Here is a 19769-nt window from a genome sequence, read left to right on the forward strand (position 1 = left end):
GCCAATGAAAACATCTGCACGCACAAAAAGGCACACCCAACCGAGGTTTTGCAAGACGAGAGGTTTATGGAGTGATTAGTTTTGAAATATGGGACAGAGAACACCAGAGAAAGGCAACACACTTATTTTTAGCAAGGTTCTTCAGAAGCATTTAAAATAAACACAATCACTTCAGTTTCTTCACTTTCACATTCCTGGTATAAAAGAATGACAGCTTGCAAACAAACTTAAGAGTAAAAATAAACAAACGCCCCCCGCAGTTGGGGGGATCTTTCCTTCTCTCCCCCTCCTCCTCTCCCCCCTCCCCCCTTCTTTTCCCTTTCCCCCCGAGTTCCTAAGCCCTTGGCGGGGCCCGAGGCCGAGAGTGAGGGGACCAGGAGGAGGTGGCGAGGGACCCGACAGCCATTCCCGCTGCTAGCCGCCCGGCCGGGAGGCGGGAAAGGCCGCCAGGGAAAAGAGTGCGGGATGGGGAAGAAGGCGGAGGGGCTGAGGGGATGAGGACAAGGAAGGAGGGGACGAGGACAAGGAAGGAGGGGACGGAGAGAGGAGACCCGGGGCGAGGAAGAGGTCGCCTCTCAAAGAATATAAAAACTACCGACAACCCCCCACCCCCTACTTCACCGCGGGGGAGCTTATACGTACCGGCCTCGCCGGTGGGGCGGGGAGAGCCCCGGCATGGGGGCAGGAGGAGGCGGGCTGCTGGGCGGTGTCGCCGGGGGGACCGCTCCAGGCTCCGGCGGCTATAAAGACGTGGAGGCTGGGAGGTGCGGCTCGGCGGCAGCATGACCGAGGTGAAGCTGGCGGTGCTGGGCGGCTGCGGAGCCGGCAAGTCGGGTAAGGCCGGGAGGGGGTTGTCCCCGGCAACACACACCGCTTCCCCACCCCCCCACCCCCCCCCCAGCCCGACTTTACCTCAGGTTTGGAGGGGAGGGGGGCGGGACCCCACTAAACCTTTTGTCTGCTTCCCTCTGGCAGCGCTGGCGGTGCGGTTTCTGACCCGGCGGTTCATCGGGGAGTACGCTTCCAACGCCGGTGAGCGCCGCTGGGCGCGGGGAGGAGGCGGCGGGGCGGGGGGGTCCCGCCGCAGAGTGGGCTGGGGGTTCGGGGGGCCCCGCCGCAGAGTGGGCTGGGGGGCTCGGGGGGTCCCGCCGCCCACTGGGCTGGGGAGCTCGGGGGGTCCCGCCGCCCACTGGGCTGGGGGCTCGGGGGGCGTAGGCGTCGTGTGAGGTCTCCGCTCGGGGCTGTGCGGTGCGGCTTCTCCGGGGAATGGAAGATGCGAGCCTTCAGACACTGATTTGAACAAGAAATTAGGTAGAAACGCAGTTCCGCAGAACTTTTCGGAGAAGACTTAAGTTTTCGCAGGCTTTATCGGCGAGAGTTCCTGGTTAAGTGTAAGCTTTGAAGACGGGAAAAGCCAAGCCAGGTATCTATGGCCAGATCGCTTGAAACTCCAGTAGCGCCTGTGAAGGGACTTGGGAAGGAAAGATAACGGGGCTGCGTGTGCGGGTAGATTATAGCAAGCTCAATCAGAAAGTAAAGAGAGTAAAGAAATAGAGGGGGAAAACGCAACCCCAGCACCTGTTTTATTGAATATCTCCTCCTCAGCCCTAGAGGAGACGTGACACAGATTGTTTATCGGCACTACTGGTTTATCAAAGCATAATGCAAAGCCTCCTGCTTTTGCAGGGAGGCACTGATTTGATAGTTTTGTAGAAAGCCTTACCGTGCTGAGGGTAAAATTTCTCCTTCATGCCAGAACAAATACACTGGTCCTTAAGATGCTTCTAAGATCTTGAAAGATGGCAAAGCAGGACTTTCACATCCTGGGTAGAATCAGTATTTAACTGATACACAAACACCTTTGGAAGCATTCTGCTTCAGGGGATGGGGCATGAGAAATCTCAAAAGTTAACAAGGAAAGGAGATTAGCAGGAAATGTGAGGTAGATGGTAAAGTGAAAGATTTTCCAAAAGTCTTTTTTTACAAAAAATTGAGTTCCATGATTCATAAATTGAAAAAAAAAAAAAAGAGCAGTACTAAGCTGAGTTGCATTGACTGTATCCAAATAAACTTATTCTGAAAGCAGAGTTATAGTTCTACGTAAATGTTCTAGCAATGTTGTTACTATACAAGCACAGACTGAGAAGACAGTTTGTATCCCAGATGGTTTGTCTAAGCCTAAGCTGTCACATGTAAGTTATGAAGTCCTCTCCACGTGGGTTCTAAGGCAACTGCAATTAAAGCCAGGTTTTCTTGTTTTGGCCCTCTGATACTGCAAGTAGCAGAAAAAGCATGTCAATTTCCCAAAACATTTTCATTTTAAAAGTAAGTAGCTCCATTTCTAGACAGGAGGAAGGAGGAGAAAAGTGGGACTAGGAGTGATAAAAGATCATCCTAGAACACTTTTGGCTGAGTCAAAGTATTAATTAAAAATGTGTTTTAATTATGGAAAACACCAAGAAGCTGCAGGTTGATAGCCTGGGTTGACTGAGACTGATAGTTTGTCATCAGATGAACTCATAAGACATGCATGGAGAGTGCTTAAAATGAACATGGTGCTGAACTGAAGATACTGAGTTCCACAGACCATAGCCCTTACCTATGCCATCATTTGACACAGTCCGAAGTGTACTTTCAGTAGTGCCAACACCAGTTCTTGTCAATGTAGTTCAGTCACTCTGAGAAATTAGCTTGTTGGTGACCAGTGCTAAGAACACAAGTGGGTTATGCTTGCTTAAACAACCCACTGCTTAGAATAGTAGTAATCATCTGTCTGCATTGGAGTTGCTAGTGCTGGTGAAGATCCTTAAATTTAAGAAATGACACTACAGAAATATTTTAATATCTAATCTAGGGACATGATCCTGTGAAGACTATTGAGCTAATGCTACCTAGCAGGAGAGCTCGTAAAACACCAGATTTCATAGTAAATAAACATTATTACCAAACAATAACTTGAGTGCAGAATCAGAATTTCCACATAGACTGGTCTACAGTTTTTCATAATCAGGAACCTTTGTTGCAAGCTGAGTAGAATTTAGCTGATTCTGATCATTTTACATCCCCTTTGCCTCCATTTTGGAAGAGGAAAACAAGAGTCTAAAAGTATTTTTTCCATTGATGCTTCCATGGGAACACCACAATGAAGGGGTGCTGGTCAGTCTGAGGGGTTGGGCTGCTCAGGTGTTGAAAAATTAAATAGGTTTGTTTCCAGTATGTATAAAAAAAACCCCACCCAAACAACCAAACACAGAAACCCCCAAAAAGAAACAGTACCTAAGGAAATAAATGTCTACTCAGTATTAGCACATCTTATTTTTGCCACCTTTTCTTTTGACTACCATTTCCAGTCACTCTAATGCTGATTTTCCTTGAATGCCATGTATCTTTTAGAATGCATCTACAATAAACACTTATGCCTGGATGGGAGACAGATACACTTGGAAATATATGACCCTTGTTCACAGGTAAGTATTTTAGGGGGCAAAGAAAGGCTCTTCCTCATTCTGCTTGTGTAATGGTAGAAAGAGTCAGGGGCTTTATAACCTTTCTGTCTGGTTCTTGGAATTTGTTGTTGGGTTCTTTGGTGTGTTTTTTTTTAAGACTGACGTTTTAGAGTTGCTGTGGCTCAAATGTGGAGTACTTTCCCATTTAATTGCTTACATTTTCTGTAAATGTTTTTGTATTTTTGGAGTATTACTGACAGAAGTAACTTTTCCCACTTCTGCATTATGTAGGTAAATACAGAGATAAGTTACAGAATTGTGTGCTGTTTTCTCAAATGCCCTAAAAAGATTAAATTTTATAAAGTTTATAGAGCAAAGAATTTACTAAATGTCTGCAGAAATGGTCAAGTAGATTGGTCTGGCAGTAAGGCTTGCGTTCACAGAACAGATTCAAAGAAAGCCATAAGGCAGGCTTGCACATGTTGACTGCTGAACTTTGATCATAATAAACCACTTTGTAATAAAGACTTTATTAAGATACTTAAAACATTGGGAGTAAAGCAGATTAGACTACATTATAGCTAGAGACTGGTTGCTACAGTCTGGGTACATTTTTGCTTTTAAGGTTTTGCTTTTTTAGACCACAGATGAGCTGTGTTAAGGGCAATTCTTTCCAGCAGTCATTGAGTTCTCTTGTCTCAGTTCTTCCTTTGGAACAAGGCCTAACTTTAGCTGTTTGCTGCCTCTTCCTCAGCTATCCTCTTCCTGACTTCCTTTCGGTGCCTTCAGAGGAGTTAGGCAGCAAGTAGTGGTGGCATTGTTTATCTGATAGAACTGGTGATTCTAGAAAGAGATGGATGGGGGAATGGAGGTCTTATATATCATGGGAGCTAGGGAAGAAAAGTGGATTCTGAGAGCAGGTGAAACTAGGGGAGAAAGAGTCCCCGTTTTTGTTTCTGCTTCCTGAAATCTTGCTTTCTGAAGCATCCTTCTAGTAGCTGGATCCTGTTCTGCAAAGCTCATGGTCTCATCATCATGGCTTCATGAGGGGAAAATCCTATTTAACTTAATTTTTTTTTTATGACTGGGTCACCCATCTAGTTGACAAAGGGAGGCCTGTAGATGTGGGGTTTTCTTTGTTTTACTAAAGCTTTTGTTATGTTTCTCACTGTATCCTGGTAAAAATGCTCAGCATACAGCTAGACAAGTCCATAATACATTGTGTAAGCAATTGGCTGATGGGTCAGGCTCAAAGACTATTAGTAAATGGGTTTACATCAGGCTAGCAGCCAATCACCAGTGACGTTCCTCAGGGCTCAGTTTTAGGGCACTGCTCTTTCCTGTGTCCAGATCATTTATAAAAACATTAAGCAAATGTATATTTTAGAAGTTTGCCAGTTACACTAAACTAGAAGGAGCTGTGTGTTCCCTCAGGAGTACACAGGACTTACAGAGAGCTCTGGATAGGCTAGAGAGCTGGGCAATCACCAGCCTTATGAAATTTAACAAGGTAAGTGCCAGATTCCCTACCTGGAGCAGGGTAATCCTGGTTATATATACAAATTGGGGGATGAGAGCCTGGAGAGCAGTACTGTAGAAAAAGATCTGGGGGTTTGGGTTGATGGCAAGTTGAACACGAGTCAGCAGTGTGCCCTAGCAGCCAAAAAGACCCACTGTGTCCTGGGGTGCATCAAGCACAGCATAGCTAGCCAATCAAGGGAGGTGTTAGTCCCACTCTACGCTGCACTGGTGCAGCCCCACCTCAAGTAGTGAGTGCAGTTTTGAGTGCCGCAGTATAAGAAGGACATCAAAGTATTGGTGTGTCCAGAGGAGGACAACCAAGATGGTAAAAAGCCTCTAGAGCAAGTCTTAAAAGGAGTGGCTGAGGTCACTTGTCTTGTTTAGCTTGGAGAAGAGAAGGCTGAAGTGACCTCATCACAGTCTACAGCTTCCTCAAGGGAAGTAGCAGAGAGAGAGGTGACCAGTAAGAGAACACAAGGAAATGGAATGAAGCTGCATCAGAGGAAATTCAAATTGGACATTAGGAAAAGGTTCTTCACTGAGAGCATGATGGGTCACTGGAACAGGCTCCTCAGAAGTGGTCACAGCACCAAGCCTGCTGGAGTTCAAGGAGCATCTGGATGATGCTCTTAGTCATATAATTTAGTCTTAGGTAGTCCTGCAGAGAGTTTGACTCAATGATCCTTATATATCACTTCCAATTTAAGATATTTTATGATCCATCTGGGAAACAGCCGTGACATGCACAAGTTGCCTTTCCTGCCCCTAAACCTGCTGCAGTCACCACAATACTAAATACTGTTCTGTTAAAGATGCTGAAATATTCAGATAGTGCTGGGAACCTGTTTCATCTTTTGTTTCTCATGCATCTTCTTTTGCTGCCAGCATCCAGTTACCATCCCTGGTTTAAAATTTGACCTTCCCTGTGCAGCTGTTTCTGATGCTACAGTGCTGCCCTGATGCTGAGCTAGCCAAGGCTACCAGGGTAAAATGTTGGTGGCAGCTATACATTCCAAGGAGCAAAATAGTAAACTAGTGAGGGAACAACTTGAACAGTCCTGAAATTGCTATCCAAGATGGCTTTTTCACAGAGCAAAAGTTGATTTGGGTCACATGGTCTGTTGCTAGCTGCTGCCAGGGCATCTACAGGGATAAGCTAATTTAAAACAGTTTTGAAATTACCTTCTTCAGCTTAATGGGACAGTTTGCAGCTGTTTCTTTCTACAGATCAAAATGTGACACTGTCTTGGGATGAAGGGATTCAAGGACTTTTACAACCCCATTATCACTTTTGTAATTTGCCACCAGTTTTACTAAAGTCAACTGCAAATTGAAATGACTTTTTTTTTTTTTTTCCTAGCCTAACAGAAATTTATCTTATGGGCAAATACTGTTTCAGACTTGAACAATACACAGAAGAAACAGAATAAATTAGTGGGAACAAAGACTTTTTAACAAATAAGGCTCATTGCCGTCACAATATTAGGTACATGCAAAGCAGAACTAGAACCAGAAACAGCACAAATACTGGTGACCTAGACTTACTAATAACTTTTGCAAGAAAAAAATACAACAATATCACAATATCACATTCACTGCAGCACAGAAAATGCTCTGAAGTGACAACTGTAACATTCTTTTTCCATGTGAATTTGAACTTCTTTCAGCCACAGCGGGGGAAGCTCTCCCTGACAGACGAGATCCACTGGGCTGATGGATTTATCATTGTTTATGACATAAGTGACAGAGCATCCTTTGCATTTGCAAAAGCATTGCTGTACAGGATCCGAGAGTCTCACATAGGAGCATGTAAAAAGTAAGTGGAATTATTTTTGTTTCCTCTAGCAAATACAAAAGAATCCAAGAACATTTCTATGAGCTTTAGGCATCCTAGTAGCAGTTAAAGTCTAGCAGCATCCTAGTGGCACAGCACAAAATCACTACCTGGAGGTAAACAGTATTGCAAATTGCAATCTATTTCACTGCATCCAAAGCGAAGTAAATCAGGATGTTCTCATTTCTTACAGCACTAGTATTTGAATAATGGTCATAAATCTGTCTGCTGTTATTTACATGGGTAAAAAGCTGGCATACTCAGTCTATGCTTTTACTCCCCCATTCTTTTACCAATAGAGGTGCACCAGTGGGTGGCCTGAAGAAAGGATTTCCCACACAAAATTAATACTAGTAAGGTCTCCTAAACTACCTTTAGTGGTGATCCCAACATTGTTTGGACATATGCATGACGATATTTTAAGAAACAAACTACTTACTTTCAAAAAGAACCACCAAAATGGTAAGTCTGAGTACATGTGGCAATGTGCATTCCTGCATCAATGAGCGGAGCTACTTTCTAAATAAATGAGACTTAAATCCTTTCCTTGTATTAGAAGTGGATTAAAAACAAAAACAAACAAACAAACAAAACCTTTTCTGTCTGTTTTACTGCTTAAGGTTTCTTAATTAAGGTTTCTCTGGAAGGAGTAATTATAGCAGAAGCTTGGAATTAGGATTCTTGTGTTTTCTTCTGAGTTATGCCACTGACACTGATGGATCTCTTTGTATTCTTTTATCTACACATGGAGATAATGATCAGCTTGCTTCTTCACAAAGTCCAGGAGCTGACAATACCCTCAGCAGTATAGAGTATGAAAACTGCAGTGGATGGAATATACATTAATTTACTGAGCAGAGAAACCAAATGAAAATGTACTGGTAGAGAGTAGCTTGTCTGGAAGGTCCTCTGACGTTTGACTGTGGCAAATGGAAAACTGTAGTTCTTAGCAAGGTTTTACAGGGTTGGTTCTTTTAGGTTTTTTCCAATGCCTGTTATCCTGAATGGATGTACTTCTCATACACACTGTATATAGCACAAAATTCAGCACAGTATTGCAACATATTTTATCTAATTGGAACCTTTTGCTTTCAGGATGGTCGGATCATCAGTATTTTTGGTTGGCAATAAGCAGGATTTATGCCACATGAGAGAAGTTGGCTGGGATGAAGGACAAAAGCTGGCAATGGATAACAAGTGCCAATTCTTTGAACTATCTGCAGCAGAACATTATCAGGAAGTTGTGACAATGTTCACAAAAGTCCTGAGGAATATCACCTCAAATTTCAAAGTGAAGGAGAAGAGACGATCAAGTGGATCAAAGTCAATGGCCAAGTTAATCAACAATGTGTTTGGAAAGAGAAGGAAATCCGTGTAAAAGAGGGTTAGTCTTGAAGTAGGAGTAAGTTGAAATAATGGAGCACAGGCAGCTCTTGGGATTCAGTCAGTTTCTTCCAAGGGTCAATGTCTGGAGGAGTAAGATAGTAGAAACCAGTGGTGGGAGATAGTATGGTCAAGTGGACAGGGTCTAGACGCAGAAGACCTGACTTTCTATTTCCAGTTCTACAGATTTACTGTGTTAGGGCTATGTCACTTCAACTGCAAGATGCTCCTCTCACCCTTAATCTAATGCCAGTGTGGTCTTGGATAGAGCTTGTAGGTGTGATTGAAGTATAAACAGTTATTTCTAATAAACTCAGCCATGCTGATCAAAATCTTATTTTAGAATTGGGAGAAGTGGTTGGATTTTTTTGTGCAAGAACACTTGCACTAAAGAAAAGCAAAATACTGCTTCTCTGTGTGATAATGTATTTGTATTTAAATCAAGGATGGATGGCTCAGATCCTTGTGTGCCTGAAGGTACCTAGCACCTGCTGAAATGTGTATGAATTAAATGCCTAGACAGCAAATCTACAAAAGGGATTTACTTGCAAAGCTGCCTTGCAGTGGCACCAGAAGTAGGGAAGCAGATAAACAAAGCAGTATTGTCTCCTGTTTAAGTATCTTTTTTTTTTTTTTTTTTCCTGAGAGATGAAAGAAAGTGGAGAAGGTTGAGGAATGTGGGAACTGAAATGTTAGTGAAATGTTAGTCAGTGAGCATTGGACTCTTTTGGCAAGGTCACTGTAGTGAAATAATTTTATGGCTAGGTCTAGTCGAGGGCCAGTGTAACATCTTGGGCAGATCCCTTTTATAGAGCAGTTTTTGTGGACTGTAATAAAGTTTACTTACCTGTAAGGTGGATATGCCTGTTCAATTTTAAATGGGAGTGGAAGTTTGAAAAACACGTGTACTGGTAAAGAGCACAGTGTTTTTAGGATGTCTTGCCTGGATTAAAAGGTCAGCCTGCTAGTCAGACCTGTCCTCCTAACTTGCATAGACCGTTTTTTCCTAAGAACCAATGTTTACAGCTAGTCATCCATATGGTATTGAAATGCAACTTGAGAGAGCACTAAGGAATACGTCAGCTGCACAAATGTGGATATTAAACATCAGACAGGTCTAAATGTGTTGTCAATTGACATTCAGAGTTCTTGCTGTAGACTTTACTAAATAAGGGCTTAGCCTAGTGTGTTTGGAAGTGCTGTGCTCATACAGAAATTATGAAAGGGAAGAGGAGTGATCTGAAGATGAATTTCTGCCTCATACTCATTCCAGAGGACAGCTGGGATTCAGTCTTTGAAAGTTGCTGAGCTGAAGCCTACCTCTGCTCTGAAGTTTTACCTGCATTGAAACTGGTAAGATTACTTTATCAGTCACAACAGAATACTGATTTTCAAACGTCCACCCCCATAAGGTAACATAAGAAAAGGTGTATGATCTTAGCATTACTGTTGCAATTAAAACTCAAGCACATTTTAATAAATATTGGCCAAAGATCACTTCCTTTTTAAAGGAATATACATGTATATTCCACTTGTTTTAAGACTACAAATATTGGAATTTAGTTCTCAGTGCTGACATGCACAGTGTTGCTTTATTTCTATGCAGATGCTGCTCTGCCATATCAGGAGTAGTGTATTTTAACTGTACTGCCAATATTTGAGGCTGAACTTGAAGACTACTTATGTATACCCTTCAGCTTTCCAGCACACATGGAATGCCAGAACTACTAATGAGACTGTTGATTTGTCAGGTAGCTGTATCTCACCAGCTCTAGCACTGCCAGATTTGTGAACTCTTACCTGTATTTACTGCTATTGTATTAAATAAACTGGATTTAAGATGGATGTATTCATGCTTCCCCGCCACCCCACTTTACTGTACTATAAAGCTACAGACTTTTTCTTTTGGCTACTATAAAAATGAAATACCGTACAGATCTAGAATTAAAATTAGAAATCTGGGAATCAGACAGTTGTACCAAAGAGAAGCCTCTAGCTGTGTTTCCTGTACACAGTGAAGAACTTTGTGCCTTTATACTGTGAACAGTAGAAAACTTATTTAAAAAAAAATTATCTTTTAAAAGTTTGTCAAGACAGTCAAAGAAAAGCTAATTAGTTTTGATTTGCTCATATTAATGCGAGTATAGACTTCCAGATAGGTGAAATCTGCAGTATACCCTACAGTGTTCATTCCCTTTGTGTCCAGATGGGGTGAGTGTTGGAACAGAATGGCTATCTTCTGGCATGTGTGCTAGGCTGTACTCATCTGAAAACCAGCTGAAACAGCTGCAGGATGCATTTAGACTTGAGCATACTAAAGCACCGAGTATAAACAGAATTTGGAGTTCTTTGGATCAGGATTTGACTTTTATTGCTGGTAAGTACAGATGAACAAGAGTGCAGAATTTGTAAAGGAATTTTAAAGCAGTAAAGCAGATTTTCATTCTCCCTTTCTAAGTGTATTTCACTAGTATTTACTTTTAAAAAAGTGAAGGCCTTTTAAAGAAAATATATTGAAAAGACTGATATGTATATATATATTGCTAAATGTTCTTGGAGTTTTAACAGTGAAGGTTGCTGGCTCAGCCACATTTGGAAATGCAAGCAAGAACTCTGCCTGCCTAACAAGTAACGGATGTATATGCTCACTCACCCTTGACAGTGACAACACCTAGGGCATATTGAACTCATCGAAGAAAATAGAAATGGAGCTATTTGTGTTGCCCATCCTTTCTCTACTAAAAGATGTTGAAATTTCCATACAAGAGTTAAAAGTTCCGTGCTGTCATGTCTGGAAGTTTATATGAACTTTCTAGTTTCAGTAAAATTGTGACTGAGAAAGGCACTCAGAAATGATGTTCTTTCTCCCTGTCTTCAGCTTTTTTTTTTACTTTAGAAATGGTGACATAAAAGCAAAGGGATTCTACTGAAGTGTAAAGGTAATAGCCCCTGGCTCCCAAATGCTGTCTCTCAGAGAGCTTTGAGGTGTTTTTTTAAAGCTCTTTCTCACTATAGTTTTGAAATAAATAATCAAGACAAACACAACCTCAGCTGTTTTTTTCTGGCTGTCATTTCTATATGTGTTAAACTCCTCCTAAATCCCAGTAGAGTCACATTCACAACAGTGCAGAGGGGAAAATGTCACAAAAACCTCAAAGCATGCTACTACTGAAGAAGGAATAATTAAGTGCAATATTGAGTAGACCAACCATGCATGCTGTTTCTTTCTAATATATTTAAATCAGGGTAACAATGAAAAAGGTGAATCAGAAGTTTTGATGCTGTGCTATACTCCAAAGACAAAAGTACTTACTGTAGTTTTTTTTAGCCCATAGCTAGAAGCTGATTTCTGAAGTGATTATGAACAGTGAACAATGAAGTACAATGACCTTGTGAGTCATGTGAGGACAGTCCTATTGCTTTCACTTCTGCCTATCTGACTATACTGCTTTGAAGATTGTGCATCAGGAGATTTTTGAAGATGTCTGATCCTGGCATTCTGTCCAGCCAGGACAGAGAGAGGGATGAATGGTATGGCTATTAGTCTGAACAGGTACAATGCTCTTCCTGACAGCTGGGACTAGATCACTCAATGGTATTTTCAGAGGGTACACTGTAAAGAAACGGGTACTATGAATACCACTCAAAGCAAAACTAAAATGGAGAAAAGTATCCAAGAATATGCTAACTTTCCATCAGGATGCCTGTTGAAGCAAGGGCTTTAGGTTAATTAAGTTTTCATACATATCAACTATGTTTATGGATATAGGAACAAATTCCAGCTCTACTTAATATGCTTGAAAGGAATCCTTGCCTATCCCCTCTGAAGCAGTAAATACTTAAAAAAAAAAAAAAAAGAAAAGAAGAAAAAAAAGGAGACTACCAGACTACTAGAATAATCCTGAACAATATTAATCTGTACTCTAAATTAAATGAACCCTCTGTCTCCTTAAACCTGTCCACCTGTTCCTCTTTCATTGCCTTAACCTGCCCATGGAGAACAAAACACAAGGGGAAGCCAAATTGGAATGTGTTGTTAGACAGTTAGAAGAGCAGGTTGGTTGTTTACATGGCGAGATGTGGATCTGGGCACTTAACAGTCAATTTCAATTGTTTTAAAACTTGGGTTTGGTTTTCCATAAAGAAGCAGTGCTGTAAGTGCCTGTTTGGTTTTTTTACCCCTCCCACAATTGATATTATGTGAGACAGGCAAGCTATTCTTGGTATGAAGTTATTTTTGAACAGACATTACTCTTTTCCAGTAGAAGACACTAAGTTTCTGTCTTCTAATTGCTTTACAAAGTAAATGGAGTCCCTCTGGTTATATAATTAATGTTCACGTTTAGCCCTATATATTTGACATGACTTCACATTTACTGCCACATTCATTTTTTACAACTGTCTAGGAGTTCAGATACCCTTTTAATTCCTGCTGAACTCTGTAATTCCAATGGAAGACTCTTAACAGTACAAAGAAATATGTCCTACAAGTGAGACAAGTGGAGAACAGAGCTGTTATCATGGGGCTTAAGCCAAATTATATAAGCAGATCTGTCCTCTCATACACTCATGTTCATATTAATCAGCAAAATGTCATATCTATATTATATACTGTGTTTTACTCCTTGAAATACATATAAAGGAAGCAGCAATCAAAACATAACATTTGACGTTAAAATTACAGGTATTGTGTCTACTGAAGATCTTCTTTTTAATAGACACAACTTTTTAAAGGAGCTTCACACAGGTTTTTGTTTTGAAGTTGGTTTGGTTTTGGGTTTTGTTATTTGGGGGGTTTTTGTGATGGTTTTTTGTTTGTTTGATTTGGCTTTGTTTTTTGTTCTGTTTTTGTTACGGTGGGGTTTTTGTTGTTGTTGTTTTTATTATTATTTATTTTGTTCGGTTTTGTTCTTTTCAATAGCATTTTCTAATTTTTAGAGCGAGTTCCATTCCAGATAAAGATGCTGGGAGGCTCTGAAAGTATAATAGTTTTGCGCTGAGTGCCTTTCGAAAGTAACACGCTGCATAATGAGGCAGCTTTACTGCTTCCTACGGCTCCCTCTGGTGGCTTTTCGCTCACACTTCACCCTCCTCGGCGAGCGGTGACTCCTCTGTAGCTTCCCTTCAGGTTGAAACATCGATGCAGATAAACCAAAGAACGCGGATCACAACGTACAGGAAAAACTCCTCCTCCCTTCCAATGCTATGAAATTCTTCTATCGATTATGCCGAGCTTAACAATATGACATTTCATAGGCTTCGTTTGACACTATCCTTACTAATAAAACTGCAAAGGTTGATAAGGTTTTTCTCAGGACTGACACTTCTGAGCTCAGCTATTTCACTGAAATAAAGTTCAGCTATCTTGTCTAAGACGCTGAAAGGTTTCCTGTTAACATACTATCCATGCATATTAATATCCTCAAGAAGGGCTTGAAAGCTCCTATCATTTTCCCAGCTACACCTATTGGTCTGATAAGATGTCTGACCTCCACCTTGTCTTTCTACAGCTTCCTGAAGGTATTATCCCAGAACATGACAGGGAGACATGGCAGAGAGCTAAGGCAGAGTTAGGCAGTAGTGTTTCTTTTATCTGTAAGCTCTAGCACAGAAATACTACTTCTGTCTTTAAATGAGCAAGGTCACTTACTGGAAAGACTCCAAGGCTGGATTCACCCGGTCCATCACAGTGGTCTTCTAAATTCTCATCTCAACTAGATGCCTTTTTACCAAACAATTTACCTCATCAAGGTGATGCCTCAAATAACATAGAGGAATCATGCTTCCAAAAGACATTAAACTCTCCAACTATAAAGGTAGTTAGACTTGGGGTTCTCTAAAGTTAAGTGAAATGAATCATGTTCAAAGTATGGTCTCTTGGGGTTTTTTGCTAGCTATTTTGCCCTTCATTTTCAGCCCTACAGAGCCCATCTGTCCTACTTTACAAAGTCAATTGAGTCCCTATGGTTAGACAATTAACATCTAACTTGTGCTAACCGTTGGGTCATTTAATGCTAAATTTATTTCATGATTGATCAGGATGCTGGATTATATTTGATCCCTGCTGAACTTCATGAAACACCTTGAAATCTTGCTGTCACATGTTAAATTAGTGGATGAACTGGAAATGAAGCCAAGGATAAGTTAACTGAGTACTGCCACAGATTGCTTCTAAGCTAGCTCATTAAAAACTAAATAGCAGATCTTGATGCTTCACTGCAGTCTGCAGCACAGCTGCATTTTAAATGCTTGTCTATGGTAACTCTACAAGCCTAAGATGGAGCAGAAAGTTAAATCAAGTCTCCTGACTCCCAAGCTAGTGATTCAACTAATCGGTTGTTTTCTGACTTGGAAAATATGTTTCAACAATTTGTATCTCAGCAGATACTAGCTCGCTCACTTTGTGACTTACGCTGATAGCAATTACCAGCCATAGGGAATAAACCAAGCTCATTACTTGCAAACAGACAGCATAAAATCTCTGCTTCACTTATGCCTTATTTTGCCATCGAATGTCCTCCTCTTTGCAATCAGACTTTGCACCAAATGGTTCTAACCTTAAAATATTTCATTAAACAGGCAGTTTAACTGAACTGAACAAAGTTGTTCAGTGAGCTATTTCCTTTAGACCACTGATGTGAGGCCAGTTACACCAGTTTCTCATCACATCTCCAGCTATTACAGTACTACAGTATCCAAACAACCATATGAGAAGTCCAGAAATACACGTTGCTGATGGACCAGATGGTTGCTGCTATGGCATATACGCAGCAGCTGACTTGCAAAAGCCTTTTCCTCTCTGAGAGCACTAATCTGTGTCTCTGCATTATATTCTGAGACTTCTTTTCATGAATCTTAGGGGAAGACAAGGTATTTTGAATCTTTACTCCTCTTTCAAATTTGGCTGATATTTACTTACAGGTTCAGAAGTTGTTATCCAGATAATGTACTGACAGGGCAGTTCAGGAAAGTTTCAATGGGTGTCTAGGCTGAAATATTATTTTTCAATTCCCCCTCATCCTTATAGAGTTAATTTGGTAAAATGTAACAGAAGGTACTTCATAGTTTCTTCCAAGGTATCACCACGGTAGCACCTTGTACTTCTCAACAAAATGTCTGCATGCAAAAAACCTAATTTAGATAGAGTCCTCATCTACAATAATGGAGTATTCAGAATGTGTCTTGCTGCCATATAGCTAGGCCTTATTCTTCAAATTCTCTGCATGAGAATGCCCTCTGAGTGAGCTTTCCTACTTACTGACAACAAGTCACATAGGTAAAGCTACTTGTGTATAAGGGTTCTTGTGATTGCTGGGCTGATGTAAATGGATGCACAATTATATGATTAAATACAACAACATTTTTTACTAACTGCATATAATTTTGGCTGTCACTCAGAATTCAATTGCATTAGATGATTCAATAAATGACTGAGGTTGTCTGGGATCTGTCCTTTACAGACCTCAGGGAACACTGCCAATACTGATCTAAATCACATAACTTATCTTAGACATAAATTGAAAAGCTTTACAAAGGAACTAATCTATACTCATCTTTTACAATGTTTGAAATCTCCTTCTGTTTGTTTGCATTGTTTTTTTGATCATTAATTCAGATTTAGAAACAAAAGCTATTATGCAGCTAGGTCTTTCTAAGTGTCCAGGGTGCATTCATTTTAGCCCATATCAGAAAACGTATATACAAGGTTGTCTGTCCTGAATGGTACAATCTGGCTTCACAGAAGTAGTTAAACTAGTTATTTTTTCCCCACACAGCCACTGAACAGTGCCTCCAAAGAGATTTTCTCTGTACTGCTTCTGTTACTCTTCTAGGAGCCACACCAGCTGTGAAGTAATTTGTTTTGCAACAAATCTGTTTAGTCACTGATTGCTCACTAGGAGAATCTTTGGGCCAAAATTACTGTCCAAGTATCACAGACATATTTCACATGGACCCTGTCGAGAACCAGATGAAAACTGATCTAAGCTTAGTTTGAATGAGCAGGTTGGGAATTAGAAGCAGTCCAGCCCAATCTTAGCTTTACTCTTTATGTCAGGTATCCACTCAAAGGACTGGGAAGATGTGCTGGTAAGTGAAGCACTTGCTTCATCGTTCTGCCCCACTTTTCTAAAATTGCCATTTTACCAGATCCATCAAACTACCTTGTACCTTTGGAAAGAACATGTACAGACCTTATAGTCCAAATGCTCTTTTTCCATAGCTATCTCCCTTATTTTGCCAAGCTAAGTAGAAGAGATGCAAGCCTTTGTTTTTAATTTGACTAAACTCAGGGGCAAATCCTTCTTGCTGTCATTCTGGAACAAATCCAGAATGGTTCCAGGTTTACAGTAGTACAAGTGAGAACTAAATTATGCCCTGAAAATTAATTTAAAAGTCCTTCAGACACCTAAACAGATGGATGAATCAAGCACAGATTCTCAGGTCAACTTCTAGCAGAAGGAATCTCTCATCTGACTTACGGTAGAAGATGCTATGATAGCAGCTAACAATAGGGAGTTACAGCAAGGGAGAGGAATATTTTTCCTTACCAAACTTACTTGATTTAATACAAGGCATGCAAAATTAATGATGGCTTTGAGAGATACCTGTATGTTTTATAGGTTTATAAATTGGTTGTAGTAAAATCTTATACATCCTATATCACTAGGTATTGTTTCAGCCTATTACAGGAGATATCTATCTAGAGTTGACTGAATTGTATTAATCTGATGCTAGTTTAATGATGCCTTAACATTTTTATGGGAGAATTTAATGTTTGCAATATCCACATTCCTTATTTGAAAGTGTGACTTATAGGTTCTCATCTCCCTTAAATTATGAAATCCTTCAGCTAATAAAGGAAAATGATTATGGTTTGCAAAAAAGGCAAAGTCATTTAACAATCCATATAACTGTCTATTGTAGGTCTTTGCATAATAATTGTAATTTAGCTATTAGGACTTCTAAAGGCAGTTATCAGTCACATGCCACAATTCTGAGGAATAAGGGAAAACTCAAATTATTTAAGGGCTTTGTACTTTCCAAAAGGAGAAAAAAAATACAGCAGAAATTGAGAATAATTTGAGCAATGAAAAAAAAAAAAAAGCTATTCTGATATAACCGGTTGTTGATGGCATTTTTTCTAACTATCCAATATTACTATTTTCTTCTATCCCTCATTTCACTGTTGCAAATGGTCTTCATCTTATACAGATACTTCTTTAAGCAAGGAAAGTTAAGGAATTGAACCTGCAATTCTCAGTGCCCAAGATTTTCTGTTTTTATCCAATGCACATGAAAAGAGGTGATCAAAGAAATCAGATGGACTGTAAACCTGGAGAATATTTCCTTTTCAATTTGAAATTACTATCTAAAGCTGAAATTACTATCAAAAGTTGACTTCATATCTAGGGCACAGCTGAACTATTTCCTTTGCTGATGAGGAAACTTCACACTTGAATCCAGCTTAACTAACTGCAAGTGCTTTCATATTTCTTGCAACATGGTCAAGCCTCTGCAGTTGTTAGATTCTCTTTTAAGATTCCAAACCTTCTTCCTCCGACTTCCAGCTGTCCTCAGTAAGAGCTGTAGGAGGGAGGTGGACACCTGGCCAGTCTCACCTCTGTTTCTCTGAACATTATGCAGCAAGTCTCCCTAGAAGCCATTTGCAGACACATAAAGGATAAGAATGTGTTGAGGAACAACCACTACATATTTAACAAGGAAAAAAAACTGTTTCTGACCAATTTTATAACTTTCTATTATGAAATTAGTGGTTATGTATATGTGGGAAGAGCAGCAGATGTAATTTACCTTGAATTTTACATGGCTTTTAACACAATCAAAAGTACATTGGAGAGATGGACTAGACAGGAGGAGTATGGAAAATTGTCTTCGTGGTCAGGCTCAAAGCAAAATGCTCAGTGGTTCAAAGTTTAGCTGGGGCTGGTTTCTATGGGCATTTGTCAGGGGCTGGTGCAGGGACTGACTATGTATAGCATCTCCATGGAGAGCCCTTGCAACAGAAGGGAACACACCCTCAGCAAGTTTTTGAATGACATGGAGTTGGGAGTCATGGTTGAGACACAGCAAGGCAGCCATTCAGAAAAAAGCCCCTGGAAAGAGAAAGACACAGTCTGGAGGACTAGGCTAACAAGGGCCTCATGGAGCTCAGCAAAACAAATGTGAAATCCTACATCTAAGAGGCAGCAGCTCCATACTACAGTATGGGCTGGGGACTGAGAGGGTGACTGCAGAAAAGGAGCTGGTGGTCCTAGTGAGCAAGCTGGACATGAGTCAGCAGTGTATTCTTGCTGCTATGCATCCTGGACTGTTAGTAAGAACACAGTCAACAGATTAAGGAGCAGACAGATTGCCATCTTGCAACTTGATCTAACTCTAAAGTTGCTTTGATTGGAGCAGGGATTGGACTGGATGACTTACAGCTGTCCTGTTCTACCATATGCTTCTGTTGCATACATCCTTCCATTGCTGCCTTCTCAGAGCTGCAGCAGATAGAAGAGCTTTTAAGCTCTGAGCTAGAGTGGAACATCTGCCTGTCTACAAGAAAGCCAGTGAGCCAGAAGGATACTTTCTGTGGACCAGCTGGTTGGACAAGGTTGACAATCCCTGGCAAGTCTTTAAAAATAATAATGGAAACATGTCTGGTCATATGACGGCTACAAACTTCTTCCTCTTTATTGCAAGGATAATTATAAAAATTTTCAGTGTACTCTTAATGAAAGCAAAGAAGACCAGATGAAAATGGTCTAAATGAGTATGTTTTAAGAAGTATGAAAATAAAAATAGCTAGAACATAAATTATTACATTATATTAAAAAAACACAACACAAAAACAACAACAACAAACAAACAAACAAAACAACAAAACAAACAAACAAACAAAAAACCACAAAAAAAACCCCAAGCTACAATGTGACAGGATAACTCTGCCTTCACTTCATCTCTGACATTTGTTTCCACACACAGTCTTGTCTCACTTCACTTACACTTGGTAGCAGACTGGGAGGTCAAGACAGAAAACTGACAGTTATGCCAGATGCACAGCTACTAATAGCAGGCAGTATCTATAATGAATGGGAATCTTTACATTCACCAACTAGCTATAACACAAAGCAACTCGTACCAGACCAAAATGTAGACCAGCAAAACCATATTTCTGTACCTCTTTTACAATATATTTATTATAGTGCTCACTATCTGTTGCTGGCAAATGCTGACCACCTTGCACACCAATTGATTTGTGCACTGACAGGATCCATTCTTCAGATGGATCCTGAGATCATGCTGGGAAAACAAGTGGTAATGGCCTGATGGAAAATGCATTACTTCTGTGAATTGTTCATGTTTAATTCACTTAAAATAGGTGCAAAACACATGGGCAAGTTAAAAAGAAAGAGATGCCAGGTCAGTAGAGGTGAAGAAAGAGATAAGCTGTTTTCATGCATCCTGTGAATGTTAACTCCTTTGAGAAAAGTGGCTTTGAAGAGTCATTTATTTTCTTAGCTCTTAAGGATTATTTCACTTACTGTTACAAAAGGTTCTGATCTATCTCTTTGACTGGA

At 40.4% G+C, this 19769-nt stretch overlaps 1 protein-coding gene across 3 annotated transcripts; it reads left to right on the forward strand.

The window, feature by feature from the left end:
• Window positions 1–782: 782 nt before the first annotated feature.
• RERGL (RERG like) lies at window positions 783–12010 on the forward strand. Of its 3 annotated transcripts, none has more exons than XR_007891824.1 (6): window positions 783–834; window positions 976–1032; window positions 3394–3467; window positions 6635–6783; window positions 7897–9537; window positions 10391–12010. XR_007891824.1 is itself a non-coding variant. In XM_051642660.1 (6 exons), exons 1-5 carry the CDS (start codon window positions 783–785, stop codon window positions 8177–8179), a joined length of 615 nt encoding a protein of 204 aa, XP_051498620.1. In that variant the 3' UTR covers window positions 8180–8185; window positions 9458–10027. The 3 variants fall into 3 exon arrangements, 2 of the variants coding, with proteins under 2 accessions (XP_051498620.1, XP_051498612.1); XM_051642660.1 differs by lacking the exon at window positions 10391–12010 and having other exon boundaries at window positions 7897–8185; window positions 9458–10027; XM_051642652.1 differs by lacking the exon at window positions 10391–12010 and having other exon boundaries at window positions 7897–10027.
• The last annotated feature ends 7759 nt before the right edge of the window (window positions 12011–19769 follow it).

The sequence above is a fragment of the Apus apus genome, chromosome 1 (genome assembly GCF_020740795.1).
Source record: "Apus apus isolate bApuApu2 chromosome 1, bApuApu2.pri.cur, whole genome shotgun sequence".
In the NCBI taxonomy this organism is placed as follows: Eukaryota; Metazoa; Chordata; class Aves; order Apodiformes; family Apodidae; genus Apus; species Apus apus.

Coding starts and splice junctions, on each gene's coding strand:
- RERGL (XM_051642652.1), top strand. CDS start 783: ATGACCGAGGTGAAGCTGGCGGTGCTGGGCGGCTGCGGAGCCGGCAAG. Junction 1,033..3,393: donor GGAGTACGCTTCCAACGCCG/GTGAGCGCCGCT, acceptor TGTATCTTTTAG/AATGCATCTACAATAAACAC. Junction 6,784..7,896: donor CACATAGGAGCATGTAAAAA/GTAAGTGGAATT, acceptor TTTTGCTTTCAG/GATGGTCGGATCATCAGTAT.